This window comes from Brachyhypopomus gauderio, chromosome 1 (assembly GCF_052324685.1).
Source record: "Brachyhypopomus gauderio isolate BG-103 chromosome 1, BGAUD_0.2, whole genome shotgun sequence".
NCBI classification, from domain to species: Eukaryota; Metazoa; Chordata; class Actinopteri; order Gymnotiformes; family Hypopomidae; genus Brachyhypopomus; species Brachyhypopomus gauderio.
Window position 1 is genome coordinate 10,854,257 of NC_135211.1, and position 21,891 is coordinate 10,876,147.

At 39.0% G+C, this 21,891-nt stretch overlaps 1 protein-coding gene across 2 annotated transcripts; it reads left to right on the forward strand.

The window, feature by feature from the left end:
* The first annotated feature begins 785 nt into the window (after nt 1-785).
* On the forward strand, nt 786-19,453 carry LOC143495130 (solute carrier family 2, facilitated glucose transporter member 11-like). Of its 2 annotated transcripts, XM_076992438.1 has the most exons (12): nt 786-906; nt 1,269-1,364; nt 1,597-1,757; nt 2,433-2,557; nt 2,895-3,024; nt 5,296-5,444; nt 5,802-5,989; nt 6,571-6,681; nt 7,217-7,318; nt 10,663-10,738; nt 10,845-10,972; nt 16,613-19,453. In XM_076992438.1, exons 1-12 carry the CDS (start codon nt 886-888, stop codon nt 16,793-16,795), a joined length of 1,470 nt encoding a protein of 489 aa, XP_076848553.1. In that variant the 5' UTR covers nt 786-885; the 3' UTR covers nt 16,796-19,453. The 2 variants fall into 2 exon arrangements, with proteins under 2 accessions (XP_076848553.1, XP_076848621.1); XM_076992506.1 differs by lacking the exon at nt 10,845-10,972 and having other exon boundaries at nt 16,613-16,746.
* The last annotated feature ends 2,438 nt before the right edge of the window (nt 19,454-21,891 follow it).

Below are 21,891 nucleotides of genomic sequence, written 5' to 3' on the forward strand. Positions count from 1 at the left end.
CGCCCAATCTGAACGTCTTCACCTTCTCTCATGTTTCGTCCTGGAATTACAAGAGGCTTGTATTTGTTAACCTAATACAAGAGAACTGTTCAGTTAGACCGATATTTGTTGTGAAACGAAGTAGTTACAATTTCAAGCATTTAAAGTAGCCTATTCAAACCTGAAACACAAAGCAACATTAAAATTCGTCATAAATGTTCATTAAAATGCTTAGAATTCGCTTCAGATGCCGTTTACTGATTGTGATTCCCCGCTGTGCAAGGGAAGCTACAATGTCCTCATGACGCATAAGCAAATAAGACCTAATAAACGTATCTCTGTTCATTGTGGCATAAATCTAAACAATCAAAGTATATACAGTTTCAGAGAACTGTTACTGCCTCTCTCCTTGTATCTGCAATGTATGCGCTTAGGCCAGTAGGGTTTGCAAATGAATGAATGAAAACGTGCGCACGATTAAAACAAAACGTGCGCACGAATTGTTAATCGTGCGCACGAATTACTAAACCGTGAGCACGAGTTTAATTAAAACTAATAAATTCGTGCTAATAAATCGTGAGCACGAATTACAGAAAACGTGCGCTCGAATGGTAAAACGTTCCCTCGTTTAATTTTTATTTTTTACCCATGTCCCCTCCCGGGCTCGGTAGTACCGAATGACCTTGGACATCAAAATTAAATAGGGGGCTACTATTTCCATGTATACTACTATTCAATAGTGCCACACATACACCCATGACATCTTACCCATGATGATGTTGTCATGATGATGTAGGCGGATGATTTGTTAAACCAAGGTAGAAAATTAATCTTACTCTAAATAGAGTTCAATGTACACTTGGTTGGTGTGAATCATAACTAATACAAACGTTCAATTGGAGAGACATGAAGAGCTTAAAGCAGCTGGTAAGCTCATTTTAATTCAATAACATTTTCACATACTAGTCATTAACACAAATGTGAGGAGTACTATACACATCTGTATTCATTTTGACTCAAGCTTGTTTAAATCAAACCTTAAGTCATAGTGAATCGTAGTTAAGACATGATACGAGAATGCATATCTCATAAGCTTTCTTAAAATTATGGGTTATAAAGTAGCTCAGATATCTTTACATAATTTTAAAAAATGATTCTGCTTACAATAAGTGATTTTATTTATTTTATTTGAATAATCAATAAAATTCATCTTATCAAATGGCTACAAAGTAATGTCCTTGGTAATATTAACAGACTGATTTGTAATAAATGTCTTGGTTTGACTGCAGGTACAGGGCAGGGCTCTGCTTTTTATCATAGTTCTTGGGCTTGGTGGAACCTTCCAGAATGGCAGCCACATTACTCTGATTAGCTCTCCATCTCTGGTGAGTTTATTACTCAGAACACTCATTTAATGCCACCCCACATTCAAAGTTCCAAAATATGGCTGCTGCACCTGATACACATTTATGAGCAGAAATACAAGTGGAAAATGCAAGTGTTTAAGCTCCTTCTGGGGACTTAAAGGAGAGACTGACTTTTTTGCCATTTGGGCTGTATGTTAGTGTAAAGTTGTTGGTATAATAAGTCATTTAGTCGTGTTGTACTGGTCCACAGTTCATTAAGGATTTCATAAACAGCAGCTGGACACAGCGGTATGGTGGCGCTCCAGGAGAGAACTCAGCCAGAATGGTCTGGTCTGCTGTGGTGTCCTCATATGCTTTAGGTGGACTCTTTGGTGCCATCAGTGTCCGGTGGGTCACCAACTACCTGGGCAGGTGAGCATTTCTCTAATTTCTTGTTTTGCTAATCAGTACTTAATTAATTCTGTGTATTGTTTCACTGAGATGATATATTTTGAAAGGTTGGCAGCATTACCAACATAGTTGTGCTTACAGTACACTGAGGTTGAATATGTTGAGTCAAATCTCAAATAACTTTACATCTATTATTGCCAGTCAACTTAGATATGGATATGCTGTAACATAAATGCACTAAATGAACATTTTATTAGAGACACCTTTCATGATTGAAGCTTAAGGTGAAAAGAGAGCCTGTGGATCAGTAGTGTAGTCCTAAATCTCCCAATCCTAAAATCTCAGTATAGTAAATCAAGGTCCTGTGTCAGGCCCCTCCTACAGTATGACCTATCTGGCCCTGTCTGAGTCAGCTACTGCCTGTATTTTGTCCTGTGAAGTCTAACTGAGCTTACCTAACAGCGGTATATGAGCCTGGGTCAGGAACCCAGTGAGATAATCACCGGCATGTCCGCTGGGGTACTCATTTACCTAAAGTAGGACTAAATGTTCAGGGGGAAGAACTTTTCAAATACAAACTGATGCATTACCAATACCATGTGTAAGAGTTTGTGCCAATGAGAAAAACGAAGAAAAACCTCTATTAGCATCCAACATTTCTTGCATTAGGTAATATACATAAACACTCCCTCACAGAAAGAGGGCCATGCTCTGGAACAATGTGATCAACATTGTAGCTTCAGCCATCATGTGCACATGCAGAGCTGCAAACTCGTTTGAGATGATCATGCTGTCTCGATTCCTGTTTGGGTTTACATCAGGTAATCTCTCTCTCTCTCTCTCTCTCTCTCTCTCTCTCTCTCTCTCTCTCTCTCTCTCTCTCACTCTCTCTCTCTCTCTACACACACACACACACACACACACACACACACACACACACACACACACACACACACACACACACACACACACTCCTGGTATAAACAATATTGTAATTACAAGCATATATAGCTCTAATCCAGTAGCCAGTATGGAATATACAGTCTCATCACATGAAAGATGTCTGAATGTATAATAGGAAATCTTTAAGACCATAAATGTTTTTCAAACTGGAAGTGTCCCAGCTCTCAGAGGCTTTATCCATTCTTGTTCATGAAGGGTTAAGTAGGAACATCCATGTTCTCTACCTGGGAGAGAGCTCACCCAAGGAGATCAGAGGGGTGGTAACTCTTACAGCTACAGCTTTTTTGGCCACTGGAAAACTGTCCGGGCATATCGCTGGACTGAGGTGATGTTGGTTTTATTATGGAAAATTAAAACTTATTATAGTATGTCATGCTTATCTGCAAGTCTTACCTGCAGAATATATATTCTAATGTCTCTTTCATGACCCAGTAAAATCCATTCAGTAGACTGACTATTCCTCTTTACAGTTTTTGACGACTGCTAACGTGCATTTCCCAATACTTGTGATACATTGTCAAAACTCTAAACACAGCAACACATTGACCTCACACAAATAGCCAAATAATTAATATCGTGTTCAAAAGCACATTTTCCTAACTAAATAACAACTCTGCATTTCACAATGCAAACAACTTTGTTAAAATACAGCAAACCTGGTTCAGTATCCAATCATTCTTTCAACCACTAGCACATATTCTCTTTTCGAGATGAACATAGTCGATCACTGCACAACCACTGTAAAAAAACTAACATTTGATGGCAATACAGAAACAGTATTACATGTAATATTTTACCCTCTCCCAGCAAACAACAGACATTTTACAGTAACATCTGTTGTTTTCTTAGTCAGTTCATGTTTACTGTAATCCGTTTCATTTGGACTTTTTTTCAAATGTACATTTTTGGCAACATACTGTCTACACAATGAGTGATATTTACTGTTAGGTACTATATGGAATGTAGATTAGACAAAAAAATGAGTCAGTAACAGTTTTGCAGTAAAGGGTATATTTTACTGTATTAGGGACATTACTGTGAATTGTGGCCTAACCCAAAAAATAATTATCGTAATTGTAAACATAATTAGCCATGGTCCCACACATACAAAAAAATACACATATACAAAAAAAGCCACACAAGGGGGAAAAACAGAATACAAAACTGAACAGTCTTGTTAGGTCTAATCTAAACGGCCTTCAGCAGTTGGCCACATGTTTTCATCCACATCACATCTGATGTTGGCCCTTGCCATGGACCTGGGAAAGAAAAGCTTGGTATGCCTTATTCACCCCTGGCAGTCTTCAGCTGAAATGTCTCTGCAGCCGGGATCCATTGCATGCAGCAGGGACATTTGGTCATGGGGCCGATGATCATACACCTTCCACCTCCAGACTGAAAAAAGTTCCTTAGTGGGGTTGAGGAAAGGCGAGTAGGGCGGGAGGAAAAGGGACATCACTCTTTGTGATGACATGAGAATGACAAAATGCTACATCGTCCCATCACAAATGTCCTCGTGTTTCCTCTCACCTGTTCCCTTTCTGCTTCTGGAACAAGTTGTTGGTAGAGTTCATTCAAAAACGAAAGAAGGAGGTCACTGTTATAGGGACCAATCTGGCATTTGTGAAGGACCAAACCAGCACTTGAGATTGCAGGACAAATTGTTATATTTGCTCCTCTCTGACCCGGTACATTACTGTACTTCATTTTATACTTTATATATATATATATATATATATATATATATATATATATATATATATATATATATATATATATATATATATATATATATATATATATTATACCAGGGGTCACCAACGTGGTGCCCGCGGGCACCATGTCGCCCGCGAGGACGTTATGAGTCGCCCGCGGGCTTGTTTTAAAAACAGCTCACTATATTGCCATGCACCAAAGCGCTGCATCGTTTATGTTTTTGCTGCTATTAGCGATTGTCCGCGGTTGCTAGCGGTCTTCCCGCTTAGCATTTGACACGCGCACATGAACCCAATCCCCCCCCCCCCGCTCAACAACTTTCGTTCGCCGCCACCCCCCCCCCCCCCCCGCTCAACAACTTTCTCTCTGGTAGCCCTCCGCAATAATTGGTATCCAAGAAGTAGCTCCCAACTTCAAAAAGGTTGGTGACCCCTGTTTTATACTATACTTCATTTATCTATATGTGCAAAAAATGTGTACAACAGTAATAACTTTTCAGCTGCCTTTGTTTTTGCAGAACTTGGCATTTTATACGATATTTAAGGTTTTGAACCTTAGGCTTTCATTTTTGGCATGCTGTGTACAAGCAATTGTAAATAAGACAAAAACGATCCAGAATTTTGTTATTGGATAACCTTGTGTGTATAGAAAATTTAAGCATTATGAAAACATGTAAAATGACAGCATTTTGTGCCATAACAACATGAATTGAACTAATAGTATAGCCACTGAAAACTGATGTTGTGTTCACTGTGTTTGGAATTTTGAAAATGTGACTACAGATTGGACAAACGCACATTAGCAGTCGTCAAAAACTGTAATATACACTACTTATATATGCTAAAATGCTGTAACACTGTCCATTGTGCTACCCCCACAGTGAGCTCCTGGGCCGGGAGGAATTCTGGAATATTCTGCTCTGTGTTCCAGCATTTTTCTCCCTGATTCAGATGGTAACGTTGCCTTTCTTCCCTGAAGCACCAAGATACTTACTGATAGAGAAAGAGGACACTGACCAGTGTAGAAAAGGTACAAATCTACACACATCAATTTACCATGCCTGTATAAATGTTTATATAAATGTTTGTTAAATGTTTAGGGGGTCTGGTAATAGAACCCACAACCGAGGGATATTAACCCTCTGGTCACAAGGCCAGGTCTCTAACCACCAGTGTGTGTGTGTGTGTGTGTGTGTGTGTGTGTGTGTGTGTGTGTGTGCGTGTGTGTGTGTGTGTGTGTGTGTGTGTGTGTGTGTGTGTGTGTGTGTGTGTGTGTGTGTGTGCGTGTGTGTGTGTTTGTGCGTGTGTGTGTGTGCGTTTGTGTGTGTGTGTGTGTGTGTGTGTGTGTGTGTGTGTGTGTGTGTGTGTGTGTGTGTGTGTGTTGCAGCGCTGCAGTGTCTGTGGGGACCTGGAGAGTATGAGAAGGAGATTGAGGAGATGTTGGAGGAGCAGGCGTCTCTGAAAGGAGAGCGGAGTAAGACTCTACAGGAGCTGCTGAGGGACAAGAGTGTACGCTGGCAGCTCCTCACTCTGCTGGTCCTCATTGAAGGCATCCAATTCTGTGGCATTTCAGGGGTAAACCACAAAAATTAAACATTACAGTATTTAGTTAATCAGTCATAGTCATAGTGGTGGTAATCATTTACTGACTGTTATGTCACAGTTCACAGTTACTGTCTTCTGGCATACAACATCCAGCATTCAACCCATTAAATCCTTCTCCATCCACATTCCCGCTCTTATATAATTTTTGTTTTTTAAATGCAACATAGTGTCACCTCTGAATGATACAGGAAGTCTGAAATGGCACGCAACTCTTGGGTTTTGAGTGTGATGCAGATTGTGTTATATTTATTTGTTACATTTTGAATTTCAATAGCAATTAACCATATTAAGAACAGTACAACTATATTAAGACCAATACAATCATATTAAGAACAATGCTAAATGAGTTGTGAGTGGTGCAGCTAGTTGACAGTAGTGCCACTTTCAACCTAAAAGTGTTAGGGTCACACTCACTTGCTCACTGTTATTCACTGTGATGAGTTAGTATATGTATGAAACTCAGAACAAAAAGCACCGTATATTAGTTTTCAATACGTAATATTCCTGTAAGAGTAATGTTACTTCTTTCCAATGATGCTCTGCTCCCACAGATCAGCATGTTCTCATTCAGCATCTTCCAGGAAGCAGGGATTCCAGTGGACAAGATCCGTTATGTCACCCTGGGAGTGGGGATGTCAGAAATCCTCACTAACATCATGTGTGTGAGTTCTAGAATTTCTCAGAGAATCCTGAACTTGTATGATGAGAGTTTTTTTGTGCTGACAACAATCCCGAATGGTGTCATAATTATAAGAGCAGCAAACATCAATGCTGGTAACAAAGCATCATGGAAGTAGACAGCATGGAAGTAGGCAGCCTTACTCAGGTATGGCTTACTCAGGTATCTGAGAGTTAGGCACGTGTGTCTGCTCACCAATCTTTGATCTTTGACTATCAACTTGGAAATTGTGGAAGATATTAACTACTGCTGAAGAACAAAACTAACTCTAACTTTACCAGTGAAAACAGGAGGCAATTTGACTTTTTGGCGACAAAGCAGTAGAGCAAATTGAAACAAACAAACTTACATGGGCAACACAGATGACAGGTATACTTTATCCTTGGATTGTATAATGTTTGCATGTGGCATACACCACCACATGTGTAGTGCACAGGGTCTGATGATTGACGACAACTGTGAGAGGTGAGTGTATTATTATTATTATTATATGGTGTATTATTGTGTGTTGTGCACAGGGTCTGCTGATTGACCGGGTAGGGAGGAGAGTGTTGCTTTGGGCAGGTTATGGAGCCATGGCGATCATTATGGCTTTGATCACTATCATGCTTCTTCTAAAGGTGACTGTCCAGCAGCAAAACATTATATTATACAGTATGCCCTGTAAAATCTAACAGCCACACTTATCCATATGTTTTTAAGATATTCTGACTTAAAATTTCACATATGACTTTTGTAAGTTGCTCTGGATAAGAGCGTCTGCTAAATGCCATAAATGTAAATGTAAATATAAATATGACATGTCATTATATTCCACTACAAGCCAACAATTTTGAAAGGAAAATCTAGTCCAGTGTATCCCACTATGTTTAAAGGGAATGTTTGCCTTTTTATCAGTTTATTCAAAGTGTTTTGTAAAGTTTTCGTTGCTAACATGACTGAAGTAAGACACGCGTTGAGACCAGGGTTTCATTTGTGTATTTAATTCAGGACACAAGGACAGACTACCAATTGACAAACTCTTAACGTGGTAACCAGATCAACTGGGCATTTAGATAAACCACGTAATATTGTGGCCGGTAACAAACTCATTACGCAGTGACAGGATCAACATTTGGATAAACCACGTAACAGCAAAGGACTCAGTAGAATCTGGTAATTCGCAAGTAGGAGAGAGAGAGAAGGGAGAGAACATGAGGACTTTGATAACAATAACAATGCAGAGTATTAACCATGCAATTCAAAATAAAACTATCCACCCGGGCATAGGATCTTAATAGTGAAATACTGACAAACGGGGGGTGGGGCTATTAAAGAATGAACAAACACGGGGAACGACCAAACATAACAGAGCCGCGAACTAGAAAAGAAATGTCTCACCAAAAGCAATAACTAACCCACAGGAAAACACATACCTAATACAAAAAAACCACTACAACAATAGAATGTATAATAATAAGAGATAGAGAAGACTGATAATAAAGATTGAAACAGAGACTAGAATAAACCTACAAAAACAAGAACGCGGACAAAAAGAACTCAAAACAACCTGGAAACGTGGAGAGCATGAAACCAAATAATTTAAGAGGCAATAGGGTACAGGTGAAACATATAACACAAAGGGCTGGAACTATGCGGTGAAAGAAAACAATAAAACAGACGAAAAGACGGAAGTGGGGGCGGCACAGCGGAGTAATGCGTTACATCCCAGCAGGCATTTCAACGTTGAATCAACATTGAATCAGCGTCACATGTGATGGTTGAATCAACGTTGGATTTGGTGTCGATTTTGAAAAGTGAATCAACGTTGATATGCCAACGTCATATCAACGTCATACATTCAACCTTGAATGTGACGCTGTGGTGACGGAGGAAGAAAGAGACACTACCAGCGTCTTACGGTGCACACAGAACATTTATTTCATCCACACAACGCAAAGCCCAGCACAAACGGTGCAAGCACGCTGACGCTAGTGCTTACACAGGCATGAACTTTAGACAAAGACGAGCACAAGACACTGCGTGAACGCACATTAAATAGGTGAATTACACGGACCCACGTGACCTCGAGACAAGGCACAGGTGTAACAAACGAACACGCTCACAGACGACCCACGCCCACGGAAGTACAAACATGGACATAACGACACGCAGACAACGTAACGGCACGCCCACAGGGAAGGGTCCGGAGCTGTTCCGTGACATTGAATAAACCACAAAACTCACGTTCATGATGCTCAAAATTGCATGGGAGGGAGGAAAAAAAACAACTGTATGCCATAATGAAAAAAGAACAATTTTATTTTTTTATTCTCTCTGTAAATTTCTTCTCGGAGAACCACCACACAACCTCTCCGGTGCATACTTGAGGTATTTAGCCATCATGTCCATTGCCTCCTGTTGTGTGATTTTGTGCGTGCTGAGAACATTGTCTAAAGAGGAAAAGCAAACACCATAAATACTGTACATCCTGTATACAGTGCCAACTATTTTTAACGAACGAACATCTAAATTTGTAAAAATATAGATTTTTTATCCACTCGTTTCTAATTGCTCATGCTAACTAGTCAGGCATCCTCACCTAGCCAGGAAAGCTAATCAGCTAGCGTTACTGGGGTCGCCTGTTTAGTAACTATGTGTAATTAATAATATTATGCTCCTCAGGTATTGACTAAACTTTGACTTTACTTACCGTAACTTAACTTTAAAAGATGCCAAGTGAGCAAAAATGCCAAACGTACGCCACACCAACGTACGCCAGGCCAAGCAGCCAAGGTCGCCGGGTCTGGAACAGAAAAAATGCCTTGATATTAATATATGATAAGATATAATACCGTGCATATTATGTAAGAAGAACAAATAAAAAGGACATACATACCTTTATATTTCACGCCCTCCGCCTGCATTACTGGTGACACTGCCAGAATCCCTCGAGTGATCACACAAGACTCACAGTTCTGCCTGATGTCGAATACTGTCTCCTGCTCTATTTAAACTAGTTGATTTGTCATTGCGAAGTTTTGTTTCTGCTTTCAAACTATTTCATTGCCTGATGTTGTCTTCCTTGTTAATACCTGCCTGTTTTTGATGACGTTTTTGGACGAATTAATAAATAAATAAAAACTATATTTATAATTATAATAATTATAATTAATACCTCTTTCAAAACCCTCATCCTGTCACGTTGAGGACCCCGGCCCCTCCCTATTGGGCGTGTGTTTACGGGGTCCACGTGCATTGTCTGCGTCTGTGGATTTCCGTGGTTATAGCTATGTCGTGTGATAATCTGTCTCACCTGTGACTCCTCTCGTAATCATGTGGGGCTAATGTGGTTTGTCTATTTAATGTGCGCTCGCGCAGTGTCCTGTGCTCGTCGTTGTCTAATGTTTACACGTCTCTGTATTTATTCAATGTTTCACGTGCGCTATACGCGCTTATCCGTTATAAAAGTAAAGTGTCGTTTGTTGCCAAAAAGGATTGTGTGTCTCGTCCTTGACGTCGCACCCATCGTCACACATCCAATGCCAAAGAGTTGTTTGTACTTTTTTGAACTTGAAATGGTAATACAAAGGCAGGTTTAAGATATTACGTTGATTCACTGTTATTAGTTCAACGTTTGCGCAATCATTTAACATTAAACGTTGTTTCAACGTTGAAACGACAACAGACAGTATTTCAACCATATTTCAACCACATTTCAACATTGAAGGTCGGTCGTGTGCCAGCTGGGATGTTTGTTCTATAACTGTTGAGATTTGTCGTCAGGTTGTCATGTATAGCTACCAATTCATGTTATAGCCACTTATAGTGAAAGCAAACTGGGTCAAATGTAGACACTGCACTTACTTTATATATATATATATATATATATTACCTACATTGGGTCTCTTTTTTAAACTGTGTCCAGAAAACTGTTTATTCATACATAAATTCATGTATTCATTCTTCTTTACTGTATACCTAGGACTACGCTTCCTGGATCACACACAGTACAGTTGGCTTCATATTTCTCTTCATGATTTTTTATGGAGGAGGACCAGGTAAGATATTCCAAACATTAAAGCACAGGTACAATTTATTAATGTTTTATTAATGTAAATATGTCAATGAAGTCATGAAATCAAAAGGAATGATTGTCCTTGGCAGTTGGGGTCACAATGTCACTCATCCATGAGATGTTTGACCAGTCATATCGGTCTGCTGCATTTGTGATCAGTGGATTTCTCGCATGGGCAAACGTTTCCATATTTGGATTCATTTTCCCCTTCCTTCTAGTAAGTTTATTACGTAACCACAGTAACAGCACAACTGCACATCAACATCCCATTATGACTATAGGCAATAAGGGAACTGGTGTATGTATTAGTAGTCCTGCATGGACATACACAACATACAGACTGATACACTTACTCAAGCCCTTGGAAATGGATTTCTCATAAAGGCAAACTTCCATTATGAGATTAATTTTCTCTTTCTTTCTTTAAGTTTTTTACATTCTAACAATGTTAGTATAATTCCACTTTAATATTGTATCATTGCTAATGGCTAGGAAACTGATGGGTGCTTTAGACATACACATACACAACATACATACAACTAATGTATGTACTCATGTACTCATGTATCTCATGTATCCATTAGGCACCACCCATAAGTTACTAATCTTGCACACCAAATGTAAACTTTAAACTTAGAATAGTTGCACTAACTCAGTCAGACACGTCTAACCCCATGTGAGTTCATCTAATAATGTTTTTATACTTTTTGAGTTCAAATTTATGTAGAGAGTTCTTAGGGAATACTAATACTACTGTTAAACTGCTAAATATTCATATAGACAAACAAAAAATTCTAAGAGAAAAAAAATACTACAGAGAAAATAATACTTTTACAGATTTTTACACATTTATTGTTAAGGTTTTTTTTTCCCCACCACCACCCCCTCTCTTCGGAGGACTATTGATACTTTATTGTTTATTCAATGATAAAAACATATATAAATTTTTAGGGATGCACCGAAAATTCGGCCACCGAAAATTTTCGGCCGAAATGGCTTAAATTTGCATTTTCGGTTTTCGGCCGAAATACTTTCATCACCGAAACAACACGGCCGAAACAATGTGCTGTGATGACGCAAGCAAAAATCGCCTGCACGTGTTTATTTGGATAAAGCTAGCAAAAACGTTTTCCAGTGATGGCGCCAAGGCAAAGGACATTACACCAAAAATTATGGAACTCGTTGCCTTAAGCTGGGCGTACACTGTGCGATTTTTGGCCCATTTTCAGCCGATTTTTCACTCGTGCGACTATTTTTCGATCGGGCCGAGTTTCGGCTCAATCGCGTGTCGTGCATCGTATAGTTTACACAGGTAAACGAGGAGCGATTCACACCTCACGACCAACTCCCGATCAGAAATCGCAGCGTCGCAAGAATATCAAACATGTTTGAAATTCAAATCGCTCCTCGTGAGATCGCATGAGAGCGTCGGGTCGTATAGTGTGAGCATATGAATCGTGAGCTGTGAATTAAACCCTGCGATTTAGTCGTACAGTTTGAGCTGGAGCTGAGTACACGATTTAAAATATCGTACAGTGTACGCCCAGCTTTAGACGATCAGCCGTTCTCTGTCATAGGGATTTCGTAGGCTAATAGAGCACATTGAGCCCCGTTATGTTTTGCCGAGCAGACGACATCTCAGAAGTGTGTTTACCTGAGCTGTTTAATGTTGTTGCAACTCACGTCACGTTTTTATGAGAGAATTTATATTTATCTTTCAGGCCAGTCAGTTATAATTAAATTTAACTCGTATAAAATACATATATTTATCCTCTCAGATAAAAACGGTCTGCAAGCGAGTTAAATTTAATTAGTGGTCGGCCGTTGGCAGCGGTATCGCCGTTAACGGCCCACCACTAATTTTACTTTATAATATGCATTACTGTAATGTCAGTGCTAAATAAATATTTTCAAATCAAATTTTGTAGTTGATTTATTCTTTGAATAGCAATGCCTTGATTTTAGTGAGGTTAGCCATAAATCCAATGTTGCTAATAATTGGCATAATGTATTTCGGTGTTTCGGTTTTCGGCCTTGGTTTCCTCATTTTCGGTTTTCGGTTTCGGCTAAGAATTTTCATTTCGGTGCATCCGTATAAATTTTATACATTTTAAATGTGGGGGGGAGGGGGGGTGTAAAGGGGGACAGAAACAAAAGGAAGAGGGGGTTAAACATATATACAGATATATAATATGGTATAATGCAATATAGTATAATATAATATAACATAATATAATACAATAATATATAATATACCCTATTGCTTATCAGAAGATAGGAATGTACTAGAATCATAAACTTGTGATTTATTTGCTACAGTTGAATTTGCTTATGTTGTGATGTAATATTTGTGTTAGTTGTGTCTAGATTAAGTCTATATCTGTATTTATTGTAGGCTCTAAGTGTGTATCTGGGGGGATATAATATATTACAAGATTTTTCCAGTGATTGATGTTTATGTTATTTTTTGTTTTCCAATTTATGAGGATGACTTTTTTGGCAATGACTAGCGACATTAGGATTGTTCTATTGTTTTGTGGTGTTGTGTTAATGGTTGATATGTCTCCTAGCAGGCATAATGAAGGTGTTGGGTGAATTTGGGTATTTAGTGCTTGAGATAGATGAGTAGTGACTTCATTCCCAAACTGGTTAACTGGAGTGCAGTGCCACATAGCATGGATATAATTATCAACAGTGTTCTGATTGCAGTGTTTACAGTTTGGTGAGTTTGTGAATCCCGTTTTATACATTTTGTATGTGGTATAATGCAGTGATTCTCAACTGGTGGGTCGCGACCCAAAAGTGGGTCGCGGACACGTTCTGGGTGGGTCGCGGACAGCTTGTTAAAAAAAGTACTCTTCTGATTTTGTACTCGTCTTTTATCTTGAAAAAAGACAGAGGCACATGCCACAGCTCCAGATTGCGACTAAAATGGTCGTTGTATTTTAAAAGTTAACCGATATGCTGTAGTTCCCACTCTCGTGTTCGCTCTGCCCATTAACAAAAGCGGGAATCACCAGCATGACTCGCAAAGCAGCGGAGCCGAGCTGAAACTTTAGCACTAAGCGTTAGCTTGATGAAAATAGCGAAGCCAAAATTATTGGATTTTTTCACACAGTCTACATTTCTGTCGGACCATAAGAGGACACACTCCTTTATAACTGTACATAGTTTTAAGTAAATTTTAATGGGATCAAAAGTCACTCATACTAGGAAACTTGGTAAAGTTCGTTTCACGTTTGCATATTCGGAATTATTTCTTCAATACCTTTAAGTTAAAAGTGCCAAAATATGCAAATTTCTATTTCTGGCACCCAAGACAAACATCTACAACTTTGTTTACGTCAGGAATATATGTATTTTAAAACATGTTATTTTAAATATACTGCTGTCACCGCTGCAACATCTAAGGCACCGTCTACAAATGACCTTAACACGGACGCAAGTGGAGGTCGTAAAGGCCCCAGAGCACTGCGCACTCCGTTTTTTGCAATAATTTCAATAACTTTTAAACGGTCCATCTAAGACCACCAAAGTAGTTGGATTACATTAAGTTCATCTTTAGTAACAACCTACAACTAAAATATGGGTATTTATACCTTGCACCAATGTGTGGTGGTAAGTTTTTGTCAAATATTTCAATAGCTTTTAAATGGGCCACCATAATTCCACAAAACAAGGTTGTTGATTAGGATGCACTTAATGTACTATAACTTGTTTTATGCTCTTATGATGGACATTTTAAAAGTTATTGAAACATTTGACAAAATGTGCACTTAATATTTATACAACTTGTTTTTATCTTATGAAGAATCATTTAAAAATTATTTAAATCTTTGAAGAAAAATAGAGTGCGCAGTGCTCTGGGGCCTTTACGACCGCCACTTTCGTCCATGTTAAGGTCATTTGTAGACGGTAATAGTAGAACATTTAAAATGAGAACATGAAGCCAACTTAACCACAGTTACAAGGAAGAGAAAGACATCAGGCATGTTGGACGACAGAGATCCTAAATAACAGCTGATCTGATGTGTGTTGCAATGTTTATTAGTTTGTATATTATTATGGAGCCTAGAAAAAGTTATTGGTGTCTCATTTTTTCTTTTGGGACCAACTGGCTCCTTGAGTATTTTTTTTGTCTGGAGCCCAGCATGAGAACCATATTGTTGCCATGGTAACCACCAATTGTTTACCCTTTTAATTTGTTATAACCAGAGGTTATAACATTTGTACTGTATAAAACTGGGTCGCGACTTAATGACAATGAGAAAATGTGGGTCCCGGGCTGAGACCAGTTGAGAACCCCTGGTATAATGTACTCCGTGGATAACTTTATACTGGATTAGTTGTAAATTAGTATTTGTGATAATGCTATAGTTATTATTACATATCTGTATCCAGAAGTTGGTATTAAGAGTTGTTGATAAATCTTCTTCCCATTGCTTGTACGGTAGGCTAATGTTAAGATATAATTGAGATATAATTGTATATATTTTGGATAATGTTTTATTTGCTGTAGTAATGTTAAGAAGTTCTGAGATTGGTGTAGGGAGGGCTAGAGTATTTGGCTTGATTTTTGAACTGATGAGCAGTGATGGCATAGTTACCTTGAAAAAGTAATCCGATTACTGATTACTGATTACTCCTTTTAAAAGTAACTTAGTTGGGTTACTGATTACTTTATTTTAAAAGTAACTACGTTAGATTACTTTAGTAGTTCAGCAGCAAAATAAAATTTTCCAATACTCACTTTATTGGAAGAGCATTTTTTAACAGTAACAATGTATTGAAGCAGGTTCGGTAACCGAGGCAGAAACTGCTTAATCCAAAAATCCAGAGGAGGGAAACTTTATTGATAACGCAACCCTGACGTGCGCAGGCTCCGCCCCCCAGTGTCACTTAAAGGGCTAAGACACCTTGAGTGGCCAAGTGTCTGTCCGTTAGGGAATTCACCGTGAGCAGTAGTAGTCGCTATTGCGCGGTATTATTTGTAAATTTATTTGTTAACGTAATACAAGCGAACTTTTCAGTCAGACAGCTACTAGTTGTGAAACTAAATACCATTACAATTTCAAGCATTTTAAATTAGGCTACGTTAGTCAAAATTCCAGCACTTTTCAAACCTGAAACACAAAGCAACATTAAAATTCTTCAGGTAAATGTTCCTTCCCCTGTTTTGGAGGGGTGTTTCTTTATACTACCACATATTGTTACGGGAGGACACTGCACAGAATGACTTGTAAAACGTGCTCGCGCTCTCACAGGGTCGCGCGCAGCGTGCGGAGTCGAGCGCTACGGTCAGACACAAAAGTAGAACTGAGTCAAGAAGAAAGCAAAAATATATATTTTTACTAGGGAAAATAAAAATAGTAACGCACAGTTACGTGGATAAGTAACTTTAATCTGATTACTGGACTGGAAATAGTAGCGCGTTATATTACTCGTTACCGAAAAACTGGTAAGATTAGAGTAACGCGTTACTAAGTACTGACATCACTGACTGATGAGTGATCTTAACTGGTGATATTGTAAGAACTGAGTTCTTTCGATTGTTAAGGTATTTTTACATAATCATTTGAGATTTCTGAATGTTTCTGCACAGCTATAACCCCAGGAATAAAGATATAATTGAACATGGGGTTGCTGTTCTAGTTATACATGGTATAGAAGAGCTCAGCCAATCAAAAGCTCAGGATAAACCCCAGGGATAAACCACATACATAAACCCAAGGGACAAATCCCAGTGAAAAACCCCAGGAATAAAGAGATCATTGAACATGGGGTTGCTGTAGCTATACATGGTACAGAAGAGCTCAGCCATTGAAAAGCTAATACTTTGCTGTCTTGTGTTCCTCAGGCTGAGCTGAAGTCCCTCACTTTCCTCCTCTTCTCGTGTGTGTGTTTGGCTGCATCTGTCTTCTTCTTCTTCATCCTACCGGAAACAAAAGGCAAAACTCCACTGGAGATCTCGGAGGACTTTAGAAATATCAGAGTATGTGGTTCTCCAAACAAAGACATATGCTTGGAGTCAAAGCTGTAAAAACAAACTTTTAAACACTTCACATGTGGAAAACAACAGTACAGATGTGAAATGGTAGCTTGTTTGTTTCTGACTACACTTAATATGCTAAGCAGTTTGATATTAATTGTGATGTAAATTGTGTAAGAAGAGTTCTACTTCCAGTTTGTTGTAGCTATTGTATAGTTCACAGATCAGCTCACAGTCAAGCAGAGAGTGCAGGTCACATGGAGACATGGCACTGATACCAACTAGCACAGTTGTTATGGTTACATTTTTGTGCATAGTAACAGAAAAAGTACCTGCAAGAGCCATCTGAATGTTTTTTTTATGTATTGGTGCCTGTGTCCCACATTCCACTGACAGTATTATGGAAAATGCACTGATGTCTTAGGCAGATGTTAACACATTTGTGTCTTTGCCTATATGGACTAGATTATGGACATCTGATTTTGCATTTAAAAATGGTCCAAAAAAAAGTGATCGTTCTTTTAGTTAATCTACCATTTCTAATGGAAAATATTTTTTGTAGATTTAGAAAGCTTATGACGTCAAATAGTTTAGACACTAAAGTGTTTTAACATAAACAGTACAGATTTTTTTATACATTAACAGCACCAACAAAATTTTGGATAGAATGTATGAATATACTATTTATATTAAAAAAGTTCAGTGAGAAATCTCTGAGAGAAAGCAGAGAAAATATACTGTTGGGTAAATGTATCGTACAGTTTTATTGCTTTGTTGCCCCAATGAACTTTTATGTGTATGTAGCCTTAAGCTTAAAGAAAATGTATATATTACTACCAATGGCAACCAACTCTTAACACAAGGAAACCCCAACCACCCCACCCCACCCACCAAGCTAAAACTTTCACACAGTTATTTGAAGTGTACATATTTGGTTGATGTATCCTGACTTTACATATTAGCTGCCCAATAGAGGACACTAATAAAAATAAATAGATAAAAGCATGTCTCCTCTTCCTAAGCACAGCTACCGTCCTATTCTAAAAATGTGATTTGAAGGGGGAGCTGGGGGAAGGGGGAACCATATAAACTCCTCCCTTTAACCATATGTAGTATTAATAGAGTACTTGGAGAATATAATTGTCTACATGATTTTACCGAAAAGCAAGCAGTGTCAAAGATAGCATTGTGTCCTTGAGCACTGCAAAAATAAGTTATGTCTATGACAAGGATGAAAGGCTCGTCACTGGACTCACTGTCTGATTTGTATTTGATGCTGTGAGGGATACTGTGATGCTTCAGGAACTTTGAAGATCTTGGAAGTTCGACCTTGGTAGCAATCTTTTGGCTTTTGTCCAACTCTCCTTATCTCACTTCGTGAAGTTCTGTTTAATCATCTCTTAGGGCGTGACCATCATAGCTATGATTGGTCAGTTACAATGCTGACTGTCCTACCTACCTACTTATATTCATATGGATGAATATACTGATTGTAACACACCACACAGTCCTTGGCCTTTTTTTAAGTAGTCTCATTTGAAAAAGACTCATCATACGATTTGTTCCTCCAAATATTCCCCATCCAATTTAAGGAAGCATATAGAGGTAAGATAATTTTTTTGGCCTACTGGTCATTTATCTTAATGAGAAATCTATCAATATCTTGCAGCAAAATGTTTCTTTATGTATGTTAAAATAAGTCTGATGTTGTATCCATGGTTAGTTAGCAAGCTAGCTAAGTAGGCTATTGCTAGTACTCAACCGAAAAATGCCTTATAAACATTTGAATATAGCACTTTACGATAGAAAACAAATTATATTTAGTAGGTTTTACATGCAGAGCATGGTGCTAAAATAGTTAACAGGTAGCTGCTAGTTGATATGTCTTAAATTTTGTGCTTTTGCATATGCTAAAACTAAAGTATTCTGCAATACCTAAATTATTCTGTACCCTATTTGGCTGGTGCAGTAAAATACAGGAAATGTTTATTTTATTCATCAAATAGAAGGAGATTGATATCTGGATTTGCAATTGCAAATAAATCTTAAACAAAATTGCTTGTTCGCAAAAAGTTACTTCATAGCCACTTGGTCCTAGCAAATAGAAATTACATGTCTTCTGTGTTTACTGCTTATGACAATAAAAAGAAACTAACACTATAATCATAGAATTAATCATTTTAAAATGTTTGTGTACAAAGAGTTGAGCCTGTCCACATAAATTAGTTGATTATGCAAGAGTCATTGTATAGAGATAACAGGATATTAGGATATTAAAGCCTTATTGCTAGAGCCTAACTGATGGAACGTTATCAATACTTAAGTACATTTGAAGGCCAAATGTATGTAAAAGAAAAAAAGTACGTTTGTACTTTTACTCAAGTAGAAGTCTAAAGGGAGGACTTTTACTCAAGTATGTGGTTTGTGTACTTCGTCCACCACTGGTTAGTGCCCTTCATTGGCCTGTTAGTGTTCTGTGCTCTTTCTGATATTTCCCCCGGAAGCCCTCATTTTGTCCTTGGTCCTACTTTGTTTACTAAAAAGTCTCCTTTAATTATATAATCCATTCATAATCATATTGTCACTGTGTGAGTAATGGCAGGATGCGGAGATGAGAATCCAACAACACATATGGTTTTATTTAACAATAAAGCCATTACTGCACGAGTAGTAAACACTTAACATAATGACTCACAAAGACAAGCATGGGATATGACTATCACACACAATATATTGTCACGGTGAGGGGGCCGGGTTGCGCGCCCTCTGGTGGCGACGTCACGGCCGCCCTCGCCGCTGCAGTTGCGTACCTCGTGGAGAGGTTACTGGACTCGAGGCGCAGAAGAGGTGGCTTACAGTACCTGGTGGACTGGGTCGGATACGGACCGGAGGAGCGCTCCTGGATACCGGCCTCTCAAGTGGTAGGCCCCTCCCTTATCGCCGACTTCCACAGGGAACATCCAGACCGGCCAGCTCCGCGGCGACGGGGAAGACCGCGTGGGAGTCGACGGGAGGGGTCCTTGGGGGAGGGCTCTGTCACGGTGAGGGGGCCGGGTCGCCACCAGAGGGCGCGCAACCCGGCCAGCAGCCGATCCCAGCACACACCCCCGCGCACGCAGCCACTCCCACAGTCGCAATCACCATCATACTGAGCACCTGTTTCTTGTTTACTTTGCACTTCTTAAGCCCGCAGGTCGTCTGGTCCAGTGCTGCACATTGCCGCTACACGAGCGTCTCTGGTTGACTGCACGTCCCTACCGTGTGTGTACGAGCGTCACCTTGCATCCACTGTGTATGCGCTACGAGCTTTACCTTGCATCTCCAGTGTATGCGTTACGAGCCTTACATTGCGTCTACAGTGTATGCGCTACGAGCTTTACCTTGCATCTACAGTGTATGCGCTACAAGCTTTACCTTGCATCTGCAGTGTATGCGCTACGAGCTTTACCGTGCATTACGTACTACGAGTGTTACTGGTTGCCATGGATAATAAACCACCTTCTGTCCAACCCACGTCTCCGGCTGCCTCTGTCCCGACGCCCCCGGCGTCACATATATACTAAACACATAACATATTATGTGACACATTAGACTGACAAGATGGGTAAACACTTGCATAAACCACACCCACAGGAAGTACATATATGGACAGGGACTACACACACCCTAAAGGAGGGGTCCGGGCTGTAATGTGACACATATAATGGTCATTTGGTCTTTTATTCTTTTTCTTTTGATTTACGCTAGTTAGCATTAGAATTAGCTACTCTACTGAGCCAAATAACCCCACATATTATCCTTTGTAATGTTTATAATTGTGATATTAATCATTCAATAAATACGTATGGACATTTATTCATTCAATTGATTGATTGTGATAGTAAATATATACTTTGGTTCATGGTATTAGGTCATGGTGCAGAACCAGAACTTCATGCTTCTGTAAAGAGACTGATATAACACTATTCCACCTGTTCCCATTATCAAAATATATTTCCCCAAGAGTTCAATGTGGTGCTCCATATCATAATTCATAATTAATCAATATTCCTATACCTGCATTTTGAGTACACAGCAAGCAAGATGGGTTATAGTTTGCAATGAGTTCACTCAGATATTCTGGTGTAACGGCGAGGGTGTTAGAAAGAATCTTTTATTAGAATAATGACAAGTGGTAACATTCACATAAGTGCATGAAGTGCACAGTCACGACATTCAACGACTCAGACAAAGACGAGCACGGAACACCATGTAAACACACATTAAATAGATGAACAACACTAGCCTCGCGTTATTTAAAACATTTTACATTCTACAGCATCAAAACTGTAGGCTTATACAACTTATGTGAACAAACTACATGTAATATTATAAATTGCACACCAATTTGTTAATAACAAATAAGAGGTATTTAGACATAAAGTAGGCAGGGCTGTTTGTCAATGGTTGTATTGTACTGAAAAGTCCCAAATATCTAACCTTTAATTAAATAACACAATATTTAAATAAATATTAACAGTGGTCGAATACTGGGTAGACCATCTCTTTGTAACGCGGGGGTGCGGGAGGAATGACAAGGCACAGACTCCAGCTCTCACACTCACGCGTCACTTTAATGAGCATCTTGGAACAGCGCACATATAACATAAACACAGACGTCTGACACTCCGACACGCGTTGTTCACACTTAACATATAGCGCGTAAAGCACACGGAGAACATGAAACAGACGTGGTAACGTGTAAACAAAGACGAGCACGGGACACTGCGCGAACGCACACTAAATAGACAGACCACATAATCCCCACGTAATGACGAGACGAGCCACAGGTGAAACTGATTAACACATGGACACAACCACAACCATGAAGATACACAGACGCAGACTACATGAACACACGCCCAGAGGGGTGGGGTCGGGAGCTGTACCGTGACACTCTTTTAATGTGATAAAAATTATTTCAAATCATTTCGACCATATGTGTATTTGTATAAATATGTGTTGTGGAAATTTTCTGAAAATGAATGAGGACTAATGACTAATGATGAGTGGTTAAATGATTAATTTATTACAAATATATAAATATATATAAATAGGACAAAGACAGACACAGACATGAGAGTCTCATTCAAGCATGACAACTCTAA